Genomic DNA, 18,031 nt, shown 5'->3' with positions numbered 1-18,031 from the left:
CTTTGAAGATTTTCTCCAATATCGATTGGGTTACTTGCTCTATCGCTACAACACTCATTACAATGAATGACACACGACTGGAAGCTTGGGTCAATTTTTAATTTCTAGAGGCTCTGCACAACTTCTTGAGATGCCAGTAAAAGTATTTCTTTATCTTTTTTTTTTTTTTTTTTTCCAAAGGGCCAGAAAAAAGAGCCACTTCCTGTCACGAAAACCTGATGCAACTAATCTTAAAATAAAATCAAGGAGGTAATATTGTTTAGCGTTGGCTAAAACCTTCTCATTGCCTCTAGTTACATTTTGGTTCACTAAAGTAGAGTTCAACTTACCGTATGGCACCTGTAGTAATTATTTAAGTAACTCCATGGCATAAAGAACTCGAAATTTAATCGTCACAGTAACGAAAGCCCGATAAAGAATTTCATTTACTCTCACGCCAATCCAGTCAAGATTTTATAAATTTTTCATTCTGTCTGGCAGCTTAAGCTCGCATTAAAACTGTTAACCTTCTCCGCTCATTTCCTACTCTTCCTTATTTACTTCTTTTTCGTTTTCCACTAATAATTCTATAATATTTTAAGCGTTTAACAGAGAAAAAAATGTCCAAAGATGAGATATATACCAATCGATAGATGCCACTGAGTTGAACAAAGGATTATCAGGAAAGGGAAATCCTTACGCACAGGTTTCTAGAGAATCGAGATAAACAATTTTTTTTCATAAATCTAAAAACTGATATTGTACGATATCCACGCCACTTATGATTAACTCTAAAATTTTAATTTTTGTTTAACTATAATAGTGTGCAAAGACAAAACATAAATCAATCGAGAGATCACACTGAGCTGAACAAAATCAGATATTTGAGGGTGAATTCTTAACATTTAGTGCGCGAAGTCCGTATATATACGGACTGCGTGTTCCTTCGAGAGACGCGACCCAAAGAATTGTGTTATGTATTACGCTCAAATCCGTATGGAAACAGATTTCGCTGTACAGATATGGTCTGTGGGGCTTGCTTTTCAGGTTTCCGCCATAAGATAGCAGTGTCATTCAACGAAACGTAAAAGGAAGTGATTTATGTTCCGCAGTCATTTTGTATTGTTTTTATTCGTGCAATATGGCAGGACGTTGTAGAGAAGTTGTTCCAGACGATGACATTCAATCGTAAATTGATGAATTGTCGTCTTACTATAGCAGTGACGAATATTACCATCTGAAGAAAGTGATATAGATGACATATCAGATGTAGGTAAGTATTTCGATGAACCATTCTTCGTTTTTTTTTTTTTTTCTTTCTTCTCTTTTTCAGAATCGGTATGGACGTATCGATGTTATTTCCCAGGCACACAGCAGATATGGGGATTGTAGCGAATAAAAGATAGATAGAGAAAAGAAACCAGTATCTGTATTAGATTACAATTTAAACGAAAAAGAAATTTGACCTCTGATCAAAAATTATCATATACTCTTCTCAAACACAGAAGCATGAAATGATGGAGACGGCTTGCTATACACATGATTTTGATGGCAGTGATTAATATGGTACTTCAGCACAACACAGTGAAATCACAAAAAAATGTCTGTTTCGTGTTTTATTCGTACGTTATTCTCACAATTAGAGGTGCCAACAAGTGCGACAGCAACATAAAACACTGGCAGCGCGAAAATTGGCCGGCTGGTTGAATGACACTCTGCAGAAAAGATACCGTCAGCAAACCCCAGGCGGCTGACACAAGGAAGATGCGTACTGTGCTCTGCAAAAAAGAAAGCAAATTGACAGAGAGTGAAAAAGGACAGCAGGTTTTATTGCCCAGATTGCAACGTTGGTGTTTGCGTTCCGGAATGTTTCCGTTTATTTCACACAAAAAGCAGATTTGATTTGTAACTGCAGAGATCTACGACATACGAACAGGTTTTGACAAGTACTTTTGGTGCACCTTATGTTTTGTATTTGGTGCTAAGGTAGCGTATACAATTCTCCCGTGTATCATTCAATACTCTACTGTTCTTAACATACATTTTGTATATACAAATAATGCTATTGTACTTAGTTTTTAACTTTATAATATTTATATTGAGGTCTATAAATATTTTTCAAACTCAAAAAATAGTTTCTTTAAAAAATATCGCAAATATGTCTATATCAAATATATCAAAACAAAACTATGCAAATTATTCAACGAAGGACCATACTTTATTATTTTAACAAAATGTCACGTATTATTTCATTTATTGATACTATATGTTAATTTGAAAACTGCAAAAATCCTGCCGTGATCGGGGAAAGGACAGTGCTTACGGCCTCCGCGCCTAAAGTGTTAAAAGCAGTTTTCGAGAATATTGACGAAAACGAATTTGTATGGTGTTAAAAAAAAAAAAAAAAAAAAAAAAATGTTTGTTTGCAACCTGGTAGAATTGGTATTCTGTTGGAATAGATTATTTATTTAGGTGCTGTACATACCTACCTACCAGCCGGCGCTACAGCTCTTTGTGAGCCTTGGCCTCTTCCACAATCAGCCTCCATTCTCTCCAGTTATTCATCTTCCCTTTCCATCTTTTCATCTTGAGCTTTCTCAGATCGTCTTCTACATCTTCACTCCATCTTTTCTTTGCTCTTCCTCTTTTCCTTGTTGTGTATGACCTTTCTTGGAGTATACTCTTTGGCATGGCTTGACCTTCCATCTTTTCTACGTGTCATTTTCACCTTAACCGTTACGTTCTTATGTAGCGTACAACATTTTCACTTTTTATCAAGTCCTCTATTTTCTGATTGTACCGCATTCTCCATTCTCTCTTATCCATCACTGGTTCGTATAGCTTTCATAGTATTTTTCTGTTTAATGTCTTTAATACATCCCCCCCTCCTTTCTTTTTGTCATTACCCACGTTTCATAGTCGTAGGTGGCTACTGGTCTTATTAGTGTTTCGTATATTTTCAGGTTAGTTCCCCTTGATATCAACTTGCTCTTTAGTAATCGGGCGTTTGCGAAGTATGCCTTATTTCCTTTCTGTATTTGCTCTTGTATGTGCTTTTCATTGCCGTTTTCATTATCAATTATGCTTCCTAAATATTTAAACGTGTTCACTCCTTCAAATATTTTGTTTCCTATTTCTATCTTTTATCCTTCGTTTACTCTTCTCATTTGATATTACCATATATTATCTTTTTTATTTACTTTAAGGCCTATTTCTTCTGCAGTTTTTCCAGCTCTTGGTATATCGCTGGCATTTTTTGTTTGGTTCGCGTGATTATTGCTATGTCATCCGCATAGGCACAGATTTGACTACTTTTCTGAAATATTGATCCTCTTTAATCTTGGTCGACTTTTTCTATTGCTCTCTGTAGAGTGATCAAAAATAAACTTGTATATGAGAGATGTAAAAACTGTTACGTACGTATTATTGTTTAATTTCTCCTAACAGTGTAACACATACAGAGTCCTATCAACGTCATATATACCAATCGATAGCTGTCACTGAGTTAAACAAAGTGTTATCAGGGAGTGGAAATCTTTAACATCATATGTAGTCTTAACAGTAACGAACATGCTACTTGTAATAAGAACAGTAACGGCACCAAAGAACCTACCCCCAACAGTAGCAGAGGCATTAGAGAAGAGACAAGGAAAGAAAGATAAAAGGAGAAGAAATATGACAAAACAGGGAGGCCTAGTCGAGAATTACTGTCAGCTGCTTTCAAATTTATAATCTTCAATTTTCAAAGTATGTCTTTATATATATATATGTAAATGAAAGTGACTATGTCTGAGGCTCTTGAACCAACCAACCGATCTCGATCAAATTTTCAACATAGATGAGGTTCCGACCTGGGATGATTTTTGTTTCGCTTTGACGGTGTACAACTTAGGAGAGGGAGAGAAATTTAAAAATAATCGAAAATAAAGATATTAGTGTCGAATCCATAGTTTTCTGGGTCGCTGAGAAGAACAGTGACACTTCCGATACTGTTTCAATCCAACTTCAGCCCTGCAGCTTGGGGGAGGGGAAGGGATGGATATATATATATATATATATATATATATATATATATACCGGGTGCACCATTTATAATGTCCCACCTTTATAACAGAGGAACTAAGAGAGTGAGAGAAGCGAAACTTTGCACAAAGCAACTACAAGAAGGGGGACATCTATCCATGTATTGGATAACATCACTAGGTGAACAGTGTTGCCAACCCAATATAAAGTTATGATTTTTTAAATGGATTGACCTAAATTTAATATCATAATTCGAATCAGCAAAGAAAACAAAGACGAAAGAGATGACACTCGTAGATCAGTGTTGCATACTTTTTGAGAAATATTGTAAAACATATGTCAAATTTAAACGCCTTTAACACACACAAGGAATGAAGTAGTAACTATTTGTGCACATTAAATGAAATACTGGAAAGAACTCTTTAAAATGACTTCAAGTTTAGAAGGATCAGTTAAACAGTGTTGCCACAACAGAAGAGAGAAAAATTGAGTTTGGAAATAGTGCAATAACTTGGAAAAAGTCCCTAGTACAGTATAGGTTTAAATGCATAGAGGAAATCAGTATGTCATAAGGAGCATTGTCACGTTTATTTGAGATCGATAAGTCAAGTACTTACCAAGATATTCGGTACTCTGTAAAAGCTGAGAATTTTGTGCTGTACAAGATGGTTACGCTGTTTCAAAATTCCCTTTTTTCCCTCAGCGTTGGAGAAATCGTGAAGAAATTATTAAAATAAAATAAAACATTAACCAATGGACATACAATGAAATGAAACCCATTTGAGTCCTTGAAGGGACTAATTAAACGTAATGTGAATATAAATTGTTCTTGAGTTAGTAATATCAATTCAAATTTTAACAGGATGGTAGAAATACGTTTACGAGACCTACCTAATAGCTATTTCGTGCAGCGAATATACTTATTCTCGTGCAACTTTAGGGGAGTAATATCGAAACAATTCAATATTATCTGTAAATATTACCGACTTGTTATTATTTCTTTTTTAAACACGAATGAATGAAATAAGTAAGAGTGTTCCAATTGAAGCAATACAAAGGATGATTTGTGAGCACAATTTCTTTGGCAGTATTGTAGCTGTTGAGTGTAGCCAAGTGTTGTAATCAAGATAATTATTTACTTTCTTCGTTTGCACGTCTAAGAGGATCATTCGGAAGCATTGTTCAAGAAATTGTTCATACAAGAAATGCAAGAAGTCATTATAACTGCTATGCCGATGATCACTAACAAAATGTTAAATATTGCTTTGCGTTGACGTAACCCATATCGGAATAGTTCCCCAAGTCTTTGGCATTACCCATCACGTCACGAAACAAATTTCTTTGTGTGGTATACTTTGTACAGATGAACTCTCACTTAGGAACTTAAAATTGTAAAGTCATTGACCTTAACTGACATTTTTTTTATTTATTATTATTTTGCTACCATATTATAAATCGCTACAAAGATTAGCTGTATGAGTTGTAGCCTATATGCACCAATGAAATAGGCATTTTTTTCTGGTAATACCTAATTATATGTACCATAAAATTCGTATATTTTTTAAATTTCTACTTTGCCGCCAACTTTTCAAACTGCACCTTATCTTTTGTATTTGTCAGCTCATTTATTGAATGTATAGTTACAAATCATCGAATAAGTTTAAAACGCGCTACTGCCTTTCATGTGAAGCTCGACATAATGTTTTAAGTACATTTTTAGGAAGATTTCTCGTGCAGCTTTACTTTTGCCGTACAACTCGAAATAATTGTTCAAAAATTACAATTGTTTACAAATTCCTTATTATTGTTTACTAAATGATTTGCGCTGGCCGACATGGAAACATGTCAAATCGAATAGTTTAATTTCAAGGGGACCATCATAATCAATTGTTGAAAAATTAAAATTCTTCTAGGATTTGCGTGTAAATACGGCGTCCGGATGTATGCATAAAAACTGCAATGCAAAAAAAAGAAACAACCTTTGCTAGTAGGCCACTATAAAGCACGAATGCTATCTAACCGAGTCACGGCAGGGCGAAACTGAAGGGCATCTCTAGAGAGGGGGTGAGTCCGAAGGGAGCAGGTGCGTCAGCGAAGGTTGCTATATGCAAAAATAAGGATAGTGAGATGAGTGAATTTTGGTAATGATATGAGTTTCAATAATACTTGTCACGGTTTCACACTTGTAGCGTTCCACTTGTAAACATAAAATACAACTTATGTACACTGTGCACAAATTCAGCACCGGTGGAAAATAGTTTCTAATACAACCATCATTTATATGCACTCACTTATTTTATCCCTAGTAAAGTACTCGTAAGAATTTTACAGTATACTCCGCGCCATCCGAATTGGCGTGTGGCATCAACCAATAAACTCATAGTGCACTGTTACTAAACCTTCAGGGAGGAATCAAATCATTCATAATTAATTTTGTTCGTATTTGTGGACAATTATGAATGAATAGGTTCCTCCCTGAAGGTATAGTAACAGCGCACTACTATCTTGTTGGCTGATGCCACACGCCAATTCGAGGGACGTGAACTATAGTAATCTATACTTGTAAACATATAATACAGATGTATTACTTTGTATTTAACTCTATCGCTTGCAGAAAATTGTTGTTTATGTCTTTTCATGCAAAATACAGACTTTTACCTGTAAATCTTTCAAAATTTATTGCTTCAAAGTAAAAAAGCACCATATTTACTATAAATTCAAAGGTAAATAAATTGACCAAAATGCAAGTACTAGCAAGTAGTAAGACTAACGTAATGTACTGTACACTGGCTCACGCACAAGTAATATAGTGCTGATAGGATTCACTAAAATTTTACTTAGGTGTTTTTTTTTCTTTCTTTTTGTTCTTGAACATAAAATATGAGTTAGGATACGTAGGTTGGCTTTGGTTAGCTTAGTTTAGTATACATTTAGTAAACTCCTTCTATGATACTGCAGCAAACGTAAAAATTTGTGAATTTTGCATTAATATCACAAAAATCATTGGTTCAAGTTTTCTCTTACATACACAATTGCTAGGTCGTAATTACTGAATGTCTTAAAATGTTTTATACGGCATCATTCTGCAGTGAATTGTGTTAACGAAATTTAAAATATGTTTTTTTTTTTTTTTTTTTCGATTATCGGTATGCAATAATAATAATTATTGCATCGTTTCTGCGTTCGTTTGCGATTCGCAAATTTTGCGTACATTATTACGAAATTAGACTCATATACTGTTAATTAGCGTGGCACATAGACTGTCATTTGTTATGGTACCAATAGCTTCTAATGTTTGCAATTAGTATTTAGATGTATCGCTACGTACAACATTATGTCCTAGCAACTGTTCGGAAAATTTTTTGCAATATATTGTACGACAGTCACTTCAAAAGTTTTGCACACTGAAAGATGTTATGCAAGCTAATAATTTATTGTACAAAATATCTTTACAGGCGTTCAATACAATCTTCATACTTGTTTATGACAACTTCCCAACATTTGGCAAATTCTGTATTCTGGATAGATCACCTTCATTGTTGAGGTGTCTGATCACTCGGGTCACCTCACTGAAAAGGCGGATTTTCATGCCCGCGTTAGAACGGAAGCATCGCATGTAGCGTATTCACCGTAAATTATTTTCGTTTTCATACATCCGTGCGTGTTTTGCGCCAAATTACTACTCGCTAGCTAATGCGCATGCGTAAAATAGAAAGTTTGCGACTTCAATTTGTGATAATGGATTCCCGAAGGAGAGCTATCGTTTTAGCTGGAATATATTGTATTTCAAAACGCCGCCGTCGGAAGTATGTTAGGAAAATGTGGTGGGTTCACCCCATTTTCCATCTTCGCCCCAGGTTCCAGGTTCACCCCATACCAATATTCTCAGCAATTTGATGCCATGTTTTTGTCCTTAATACTGAATCCTTGTACTTCGGATGCTTAAGGTTGTACAAAATTTCGTTTCCTCTTACTTGTTCTACGAGCAGTTCTTCAAACGTTGTTCTTACCTCCGCCATTTTAGTCAGTGAATACAACAGTGTACGCGCGCTACTTCCGTCAGGATTGAACAAATTTCTACTCTGACGCGAATGTAGCGCGCCATCTCCGATGCGTGATTTCATTGGCTGTTTAGCACAATCGCTCGCAACTCGCGGAGGTAAAGGACACATGAAAACTCGCCTAAAGCTTCATCAATGGAATCAAAACGTTTTCCACAGAGTGGTTCTTTTAATTTGGGAAACAATTCAAAGTCTGGTGGGCTCAAATCAGGACTATATTGGGAAGGAAAGTATTTCCCATCCATACTTGTTAAGTGTCACTCTTACTGGTAGAGCAGTATGCGGCTTTGCATTATCGTTCAGAATACACCAGCTGCAAGAATGTCGGGATTTCTTTCAATACTTTTCGGATGCAAAACATTTTGCAGAAACAGCTTGTAATATACGCCTGGTATAGACGTCCCCTATGTCACTCTATTGTAGCAATATCTCCATTCGTATCATACGCGAAGATCATCGTGAGTAAAAAGTTTGATTGTTGCTAGCAGAATTTCTTCGGGCGTGAAGAGTTTGAACTGTTTTAATGTGACGACTGAAATTTCAGTTCTGGTTCAAACTCTCGTATCCAGGTTTCATCAGTTGCAACAGTCGTTTGAAAAGCTGATCTCCTTCTGTTTGATAACGTTGAAGCAATTTTTCTGCGATTCTTTTGCAACATGCTTTCTGCTCTTTACTCAGATCATGCGGAACCCATCTCGTCTTCATTTTCAGCTTTTCAGTAATAATTTTGTAAAGTGAAGTGACAGATATTTTGGTCTCATATGCAATTTTCTTACATATTTTCGTCGACCCTCTCTCAAAATGTCATTCACAATAATCTCAGGAGTGTAGTCTGTTGCAGTTGATAGTCTTTCACATTTTGAAGTGTTCGCAATGATTACACTGGAAACGAGCTGAGCACCGAAATACAGTGCTATGATCCACTACACTATTTCGACAAACCTCCCGCAAAACATTGTAAATTTCAGTTGAATTCTTTCCACATAGAGTTTCGATGTTGATATAGGAACGCTTATCATCATGCGCATATACACTGTCGCTGAAATGCCTCCTCCATACGGACAAAAGCCGGTGTGAGTTTGCAACTTCGTTCAGTTCAAATAGGTGAAATGATAGTTTCTAGTGACCACCATGCATGGGTTTGCACGTATTTTTCCGAGAATAATCGCTTTTCAGACATATCATTTTGCAGTATATCATAATTCTGTATTCAATTATTGTGAACCATTGTACAAAAAACAAAAGATTTTGATTGAATTATAATAGGAAAATACTGTGGGTAAGCCTTCTTAAAGTTAAACTGCGAGGGCACGGTTGCTCAGTGGTAGAGCACTTACCTCTGGTGCGTGGGGTCCCTGATACGATTTCCGATCCAGTAAGTTTGCGGTGGATAACATCATGTCCATGGGGTTGTCGGGTACTCTCGCTTTCTCTCACATTCTCATCCCATTAATTCTTCTATCATCAGTCATTTGCCTTAATCATTGTCTCCCTTAGCCTAAATGGCATAAACGTGGGACGTTATACAAAAAGTTACGCTGCGCTAAGCAATACGATGTCGTATATAATTTGCAGAAGAATTATGGAATATTCTTTACACAGTATGTTTACACTATTTTGTTTACAAGCATACCCACCTTTGCTAACGCGCCTGGTCCCTATAGACACCCTGATTTTCTACTACTTTGGCCCAGCCCTGACTTGGTTAAATACTTCCTTGTTCTTTGTGGCCATCCAGCATAGATTTGATTTTTTTTTTTTTTTACACTCTATTCGTTTACTCGTCAACTCACTACGGATCCAATCGTTCATGGACCCACCAGGTTCTCCATTTCCGATCAAATACATTTCCTGTTTTTAATGGACATCTAACAGGGGTTGTTTGGTGTTTGTTCCATTATAGCTTTTATGGCATATTTCTACGTGCTGTACTTTTACTCGTAACGTTTGGGTCCTCATAAGGGAGTCGGCACCTATGAATCCATAAATGCAACTCACTACTTAAAAACAATTTATACATTATTTGTAGTTAATTTCGTGGTGAATGAAATACAAAATAAGTTGTGTATGCTCCCCTAAAATTGGTCAGTACGTATAAATATTGGATGATCTGAAAAATTTTGCTACCATTTAACAGAACTTAGCCTATGTATTTTCTATTCAAATTTCACAACAATTAATATCTACGTTTTATTGTCTTTTCCAACTTATATTCAGGAGAAAGAAATTAAACTAAAGAAATATATGTTTATGATGATCAAGAAACAATTATTTGTAACATACATTACAAAATTCATGAAACAGAAAAAATATTCTGTTTCCTTATTTTAAATATTTTGCTTTAATTCAGCATGTCACAGAATATAACTTCTGTCACAGATTAGTACTTTAATATTTCTCCAAGGCAGAGGGAAAAAAGGGAATTTTGAAAATGCGTTACCATCTTGTACAGCACATAATTCTCAGCTTTTACAGAGTACCGAATATCTTAGTAAGTACTTGACTTATCGATCTCAAGTAAACGTGACAATGCTCCTTATGACATACTGATTTCCTCTATGCATTTAAACCCATACTGTACTAGGGACCTTTTCCAAGTTATTGCACTATTTCCAAACTCAATTTTTCTCTCTCCTGTTGTGGCAACACTGTTTAAGTGATCCTTCTAAACTTGAAGTCATTTTAAAGAGTTCTTTCCAGTATTTCATTTAATGTGCACAAATAGTTACTACTTCATTCCTTGTGTGTGTTAAAGGCGTTTAAATTTGACATATGTTTTAGAATATTTCTCAAAAAGTATGCAACACTGATCTGCGAGTGTCATCTCTTTCGTCTTTGTTTTCTTTGCTGATTCGAATTATGATATTAAATTTAGGTCATTCCATTTAAAAAATCATAACTTTATATTGGGTTGGCAACACTGTTCACTTAGTGATGTTACCCACTACATGGATAGATGTCCCCCTTCTTGTAGTTGCTTTGTACAAAGTTTCGCTTCTCTTACTCTCTTAGTTCCTCTGTTATAAAGGTGGGACATTATAAATGGTGCACCCGGTATATATATATATATATATAATGATCGAAGATGACTGATATTAATGTCGAATCTATAATTTCGCTGAGATGAACAGTGATACTTCCTATGTAGTTTAAATCCAAATTCAAGCCTTCATGCCCAAAATGAAACTTATTCTCCAGGAACGGGTATTCTGCTAGTATTCAAAATAAGTGAAACAGATATACGACATGATTTTTCTTTCTTTATTATATTTTCCATATTTTGTCTCCTCTCTACACTGTGTTGTCTATCTGTACAAACTTTTGATGTCTCTTAGAGGCCGTACACATATTACGTAACGCTATTTTTGACCAATTTTTACCCCTCCCTACTCCTTGTCATACTTCAAAACATGATCGAATCTCTCCCCCATTTGTTACGTAACCCTTTTTGATTTTTATTCTTTCATCAATTTTGCTTATTTTGTGGATTATTACAATTAAAAACCTATTTTTAATGGTAGAACTTTTTATTACAAAATGCTTATATTCTGCATATATTTGTAGTCATTTTCGCCACCAAATCAAAGTATTAAAAATGGTCGTGCCGTAACCCCATTAACCCCATTAGTTTCTTTAACCAATTTTAATTTTTCAAAATTGCATACTGTTATTTTTTCAAGGAGATCTCATTCATCCTTTAAGCCACCGATGATTGGCAATGAGGAAATACTGCCGGAAGGTGTAGGTGAAACAGGATCTGGAGAACTGACATCGACTACTTCTTCCGTGATCTAGGATGCTTCTTGTTTTGAAGTTCGCCAGTATCGACGATGCAAAAATCTCTCCCTCGTCGACCACAGATTCGAAGTGGCTGCATAGGAGATCTCTCGTTTGTGAACAAGCTTTCGAGCATCTTATTTGGACTTTAGACTTCATTTTACCCCTTTTCAAAATCATCTTGTCTCTTGTCCTAAATCAGTGCCTAAATCAGAACACAAATAAACTCGATTTCTTCAGAAATATTCAAACCTAAAAATTAAAAAATTCAGTACGAGATGAATATCCGACGAATTAGATTTCTAATATCTTATTTTGCTTTGTAAATCGTGGATCGTTTCATCGCGGAAAATATTATTTCACGAAAAAGTTTCTTCTGTCTCACATGTGAAACCCCTTAGAAGAATAGATTAGATAGTGATTCAAATCAAAAGTTTTAAATAATATTCTCAGAAATAGTGGTACGAGTGGGAACGCGAGGGCATTTTCAAGCGGTGGTTACGGTCACTAACAACTAACTCTAGCAACACGTGAGCCATAAATGCAATGCTGCGATAGCCCACTAAACGGAGTTTTATTGTATTGTAATATACGTAGATTCGTTACCAGTCATGCTAGTGTCTAGTAGCGTCTCCGAATTCCTTCTGTTTGATTCAATTTATATAGGTTCATGTTTGCAATTTCTCAAAACAATAGAAATATTTTTACTTATTTATAAAAAAGAACTGAATGAAATTATTTGTTTAAAAGGTTGTATATAAACCTGAAAATAAAAATAAAAATTACAACAAAAAACATGCGTTACGTAATAGAAACTTAAGTCCCCTCCTACTCTCTAGTAACACTTCATTACGCAAGACCGAACCCCCTCCTCCTTTTGCTGCGTTGTGGACGACCCCTTGAAGAAGAATAAACAGAATAAAGTTAAACATCGTCGACATCTGAGAAGATAACATAAATATACTGCGAGATGTGAAACCACAAAACTCTCACAAAATATTCACAGATGTATTTATAAAATATATAAAATGAAAAAATAAGAAAAAACGATACAACTATGTTGATATGCCACACTAAATTTATCTGAGTATCTGATAACATTACCTTTTAATCTATTGATTACTTTTCAATGAACTTATTAAATATTATAATGGTACTGCACACATTCTACTTGTATTTCATATACGCATTGTTTTCATGAACTGCTTTTACTCTAATACTAAATATTATAATACACGAAAGCTTAGCATCAACCACGTTACACCAATCTTATTTATTTATTTTTCACTCGCTAACGAACGTAAACCTATTTACTATTTGCCCTAATTATTACAATATGTCAAATACTTTACAAATAATATACAAATACAAATAATATTGCGTACTCACCCTTTCAAGTTTTATAAGATCAGGTGACTCTTTGTGACCAATATTAAACACAAGAAGGCCAGCTCTTACTTCTGCCTCTCTTCTTCTAATATCAGCTATTTTTTCCCGTAGATTATCCAGTTCTTCCAAGGCATCTACAGGTATTTTTTTTTTAAAAAAGAATATAATAAATAAACTTAATGAACACAAAGGACATAGTACACAATAACGACATTGTGTAATGACAAGTCAACCTTTAGAAAAATAGCAACATGGGTGAAAAAATAAGTTTTGGATATAAATGTGGAACCTCTCTTGGGTCTAGAAATATAATTCACAAGTCAATATGTTAATATCTTTGGTTCCTAGACTCCTTTTTATGCCTTAAAAAAGCTCTTAAACTTTGCTTTTTTTCTTTCTTTTTTTTTTTACGTCGTCTCAACTTTATGCCCTGAGGCTAAGTAAGACGGTAGTGATGTTAATGAATGGAATGGTGGAATTAAGAAAGTGGAAGGAAACGGGAGTGCCGAGAGTAAATCCACGCACACGGTGTCCTAAGCTAACCTAACCATTGTTTTGTCCTCCACAAATCCCGTTTGGAGGGAGTTGGGATCGAATCAAAAATTTCATGCATCAGGTTAGGTTGAATTAAGAACTCAAAAACATACAATGGACGAAGTGGCACGCATTGCAAACTAGTGAAGTTCACTAACTTTGCTGAAGTAAGCATGACTATTGACTGTTTACGTGACTTATAAAGTTTTCCTTCATACATGTTATACGTAAGTAGTTAGTTGTGGAAGAGAACTATAGCATAAAATTATGCGTCGTAATACTGATAGCAATAGCAATAGAAATGTTGTTGACATATATATATATATATATATATATATATATATATATATATATATATATATATATATATATACGAGGTATAACATTTTAAATCCCACTTAGCACTATGGTGATGGGTCACAGACATCCGCATTGACATGTTTGAACATGTGCTCGACTCGATCACCTCACACTTGATTGTACAATGTATCAGAGAAAATAACATTGTGTGCATTGAGTTGTTAGAGGAAAATGAATTGTAAGGAACGGATTATCAGCAATTTTGAGTAAAACTGACGAAAGTCCGAATAAAACTATAGTTTTTTAAAAACATGCTTATAATAACTTGAACCTGCCATAAAGAAATCAAGTGTTTTTGAACGGTGTAAACGGTTTAAGGAAAATCGGGGAAACGTTCACGAAGAGGCAAGAAATTTACAACCGCAATCGCAGATGCATATATAGACAGAATGCGAATCTCACTATGTTCATACTCAAGACTGAATACCAAATCATGGCAGAAGAATTGAACATGAACAGGAAAACTGTGCTTCAAATTCTAACAAGAAGTGAAAGAAGATTTTCATATAGACACTGTATCACGCGACCCATACCCAGAGAACCAGTCCGAAACTTATTTAACTATCTTATTCCCTTAACCTAGCTTCACGCGACTTTTGCCTATTATCGAAACTAGTTGCTTCCTAAAGTCTTCGACTCGCTGTACACTTTAGATTAAAATCGTGCTTAAGTAAGGGCTCTAACTGTTTACATTTTTTAAATTTATTTTATTTTTAACTTGAGGTTACACAAATATTAATGTTCAAATCTAAATATGGTTACAGCCCTTGACTTACTTTGAAATAATTAAGTTGAAACAATTCAATTTTTAAGCTGCAATTAAATCGACACAATAGCTTTAAATCTACAAATCCACTGCACGCTAACGACATCTATTGGCATCAGGCAGGCAGGCAGGCAGTGCCGCTGGCGACAAATATTAGGCTGACAATTAACTATTAATAATGGCCGTGACGCACTGAAAAGTTTGTCTTTTCTAATAAAGATTAATATATGCTTTGAGAGGACACCTATTTCAGAGATCCAGCGCATTGCGCAACGTTTAGGAAAATGCGTTCCTGGAATATTTCTAGTAGTGCCACAATCATCGAGCAAAGTTCGTTGCTTCACAAGAGAAAATTGACAACAGTTGCTAGTGCATAAATAATCAAACATTTCTTTTTAAACTTGACTGCAAAATAATAATAATAATAATAATAATAATAATAATAATAATAATAATAATAATAATAATAATAATAATAATAATAATAATAATAATAATAATAATAATAAACATAAATAAATAAATAAATAAATTGTCACACATATACGTATATAAACCAAAAAGTTAATGAATAAAAAGCATGTTTGGTAAACTGGCTCAAGTGAGTTTTTGTATCTGTTATTTTTAACTAGTGACAGTCCATAGCAGCGTTTCCCAACCGGTGTGCCGTGAATGGGTTGCTGGTGTGCCGCGAGGAATCGAAACAAAATTATTAATTTTATAGCAATCAAATTGCAAAACGCAGGGGAAAATGTATATTTGTATTTCACATTACTATGAATCTACAATTTTAAGTTTCATACCGGATTACTGTTCTGTACATTTCTAATGTTGAAAAAAAAAATGGTTATCATTGTTATGACCATTATTGCTTCTTTATTGTTGCAGACTTTTTCGTAACTTGAAAATTTAAAATATCATTCAATCTTTTCGACAAATTACCTACATTTATATTTTAAAGTAAAAGAGATTTGTTTGTTCGTTCGTTATTTAGTGATTTTTCTTCTTAGTAAAAGGTTGGATACAGTTTTTAAAAATAAAGCGTATTTTTAAATACCTGACTTCCAATTTTTACTCTCTGTAATTGTTTTCTATTTTTTAATTAGAATGAAAAATAAGCATAATGATTTACCACGGGGAAAAACCAGCGATAGAGCTTTCTTCTCTGTGAAGAGATCAATAATAACAGAAAAAATACCACTGTGATTCATACTTAATAAATATCTATAACTGTGCCAAATATCTATAAATATCTATAATAAAATAATAATATCTATAACTGTGCCGCGAGAATCCAAGTAACACCCGTAGTGTGCCTCAAGTTGAAAAAGTTGGGAAACGCTGGTCCATAGAATAGTATTAGGCAACAGAAATTTGAAATATTTACTTGCTACAAGCATGAACGTCTCTGGCGGGAGGGACATAAGGACGCGTCTCCTTCAAAATTTTGTGCAGAAGGGGAAATGGATAAAGACTTAAAGCACTTATATGGAAGAAGTAAAGAAACAGGAGAAACTCATTAAAATTATATTTGTTGTTAAGTAGTAGCAGTATTACGTTGTGTATAATTTTTTAAAATTTGTCTTCTGAGAAGTTAACTCCTGTGTGTCGTTAAAATAAAACAAGAGAAGTAGAGAATAACTACAATTAATGGATATTGCTAAAGCATATAACTGCTACGTCAAGAAAAGATGTCGAGCATCAATGGTAAGAAAAAACGTAGAAGTTGTTAGAATATTTTGTGCTGACTGAGATTGGAATCGCAGTGAAAAATATACTCAGGAAGAAAAGTAGGAAACAACAAGTTAAATACTGAAAAATTTAAAGATGGGAAAGTAAAAACATATTTGTTTGAAATTTTGAACAAAAATATACATAAGTTGAGAGAAAGTAGATAAAGGATCTAACTAGTGTGGGAGCATTTTGAACTCTGAAAGCAAAAGTACAGTATCATGAAGGTACAACAGTGTTATAGAAGAAACTTTAGAAAAGTATGGAAACAAAGTTTCAAGAAGATCTTGCTTTACCTTTATCTTTACAAAGCATTTTAAATGCGTAATTATTCTACTGTAAATTTACTTTATTTTGTACCACTAATAGCACATACCTGGCGCCTTCCATTCAGGAGTAAACGGCCCTCGAAGTAGAAATTCCGCATATAAATTAGCTGCTTCTTTCTTCAGTGCTTCTGCAGCATCTAAGAGTCCAGTTCTAAATCGATCCTAAAAATAAAATACTCAGTACTGCAATACCACTGTAAATTAATATGAACATGCACAACATATTTATTAAAAAGTTAACTGAAGTATAATATGCAAAATATGAAGTAAAGTAAATTTTGTATGAGTCATTGCTATGAATTGAACACATCTATCAACGCGAAAGTTATAGCAAGAGTTAAACAAATTATACAAAAAGTTCATGAGTTGATTCGCTGTGCTGGAAAATGCGGCGTGGGGACGAAAAAATGAATAAGCGTTGAACAAAATGAGATGAGTATTGCGTAGCAAGATAGAAAATGAACTGACAGAAGTCGAGCAAAAATGCTATATTTGAGCGTTTCTCTTTATGGCTGCGAAACGAATCCTTTACAGAGACAAAGAAAATTTGTGATTTTGATGTGAAGGAACAAGAACGCTTGAAAGGGTTAAGTGAATACACAGATGATTACAAGTGAAAAAGTTCTAGTTGAAGTAGGTAACTCAAGAAAACTAAAGAAATAAAAAAGAGAAATGCCAAATGGCAGGGCCAAGTGTTGTGAAGGAATTGTTTGTTTAAAAACATGATGGAAGAAGTTGTAAACGGGACAAGCAAATATTATAAATAAATAAATATATTTATATAAATGAAGAAAGATGATGATTTACAATCAGGAAGATAGACTTTATTATGGTGGTTTTAAGACAAGAGAATTCTCAAGAGAAAATGGAGGACATCTTGTTAAAACTCTCTGAATATGATTTTAGGAACTCCAATGAGATAAATATAAGATGTACATAGTTATATTAATATGGGATAGCTTAATATAGAAGGCGCAGTGGAGTTTTGTCAGTGTAACAAGCCTCTTCTGCTACGCAAATTTATATGAATAAGCTCTCACGAGACATACTGAATGAACTTTCAAATTCTTTGTATAATAATA

At 34.4% G+C, this 18,031-nt stretch overlaps 1 protein-coding gene across 5 annotated transcripts in view; it reads right to left on the bottom strand.

The window, feature by feature from the left end:
- The window catches only part of kl-2 (dynein heavy chain 2, axonemal kl-2), a 564,598-nt gene that overhangs the window by 398,172 nt on the left and 148,395 nt on the right, over nucleotides 1-18,031 (bottom strand). For all 5 annotated transcript variants that reach the window (XR_014132735.1, XM_081769103.1, XM_081769086.1 and 2 more), the window contains 2 exons: nucleotides 16,997-17,111; nucleotides 13,230-13,363 (listed from right to left, as the gene is read on the bottom strand). Coding sequence is in view for 4 of the 5 variants with exons in the window: in XM_081769103.1 (XP_081625229.1) it covers nucleotides 13,230-13,363; nucleotides 16,997-17,111 (249 nt within the window). In the remaining variant the exon portion in view is untranslated. The remainder of the gene's footprint in view (nucleotides 1-13,229; nucleotides 13,364-16,996; nucleotides 17,112-18,031) is intronic.

Source organism: Thermobia domestica, chromosome 1, assembly GCF_964235325.1.
Source record: "Thermobia domestica chromosome 1, izTheDome1.hap1.1, whole genome shotgun sequence".
NCBI lineage: Eukaryota > Metazoa > Arthropoda > Insecta > Zygentoma > Lepismatidae > Thermobia > Thermobia domestica.
Note: the sequence above shows the minus strand (reverse complement) of the source record. Positions and strands in the feature narration are given on the sequence as shown.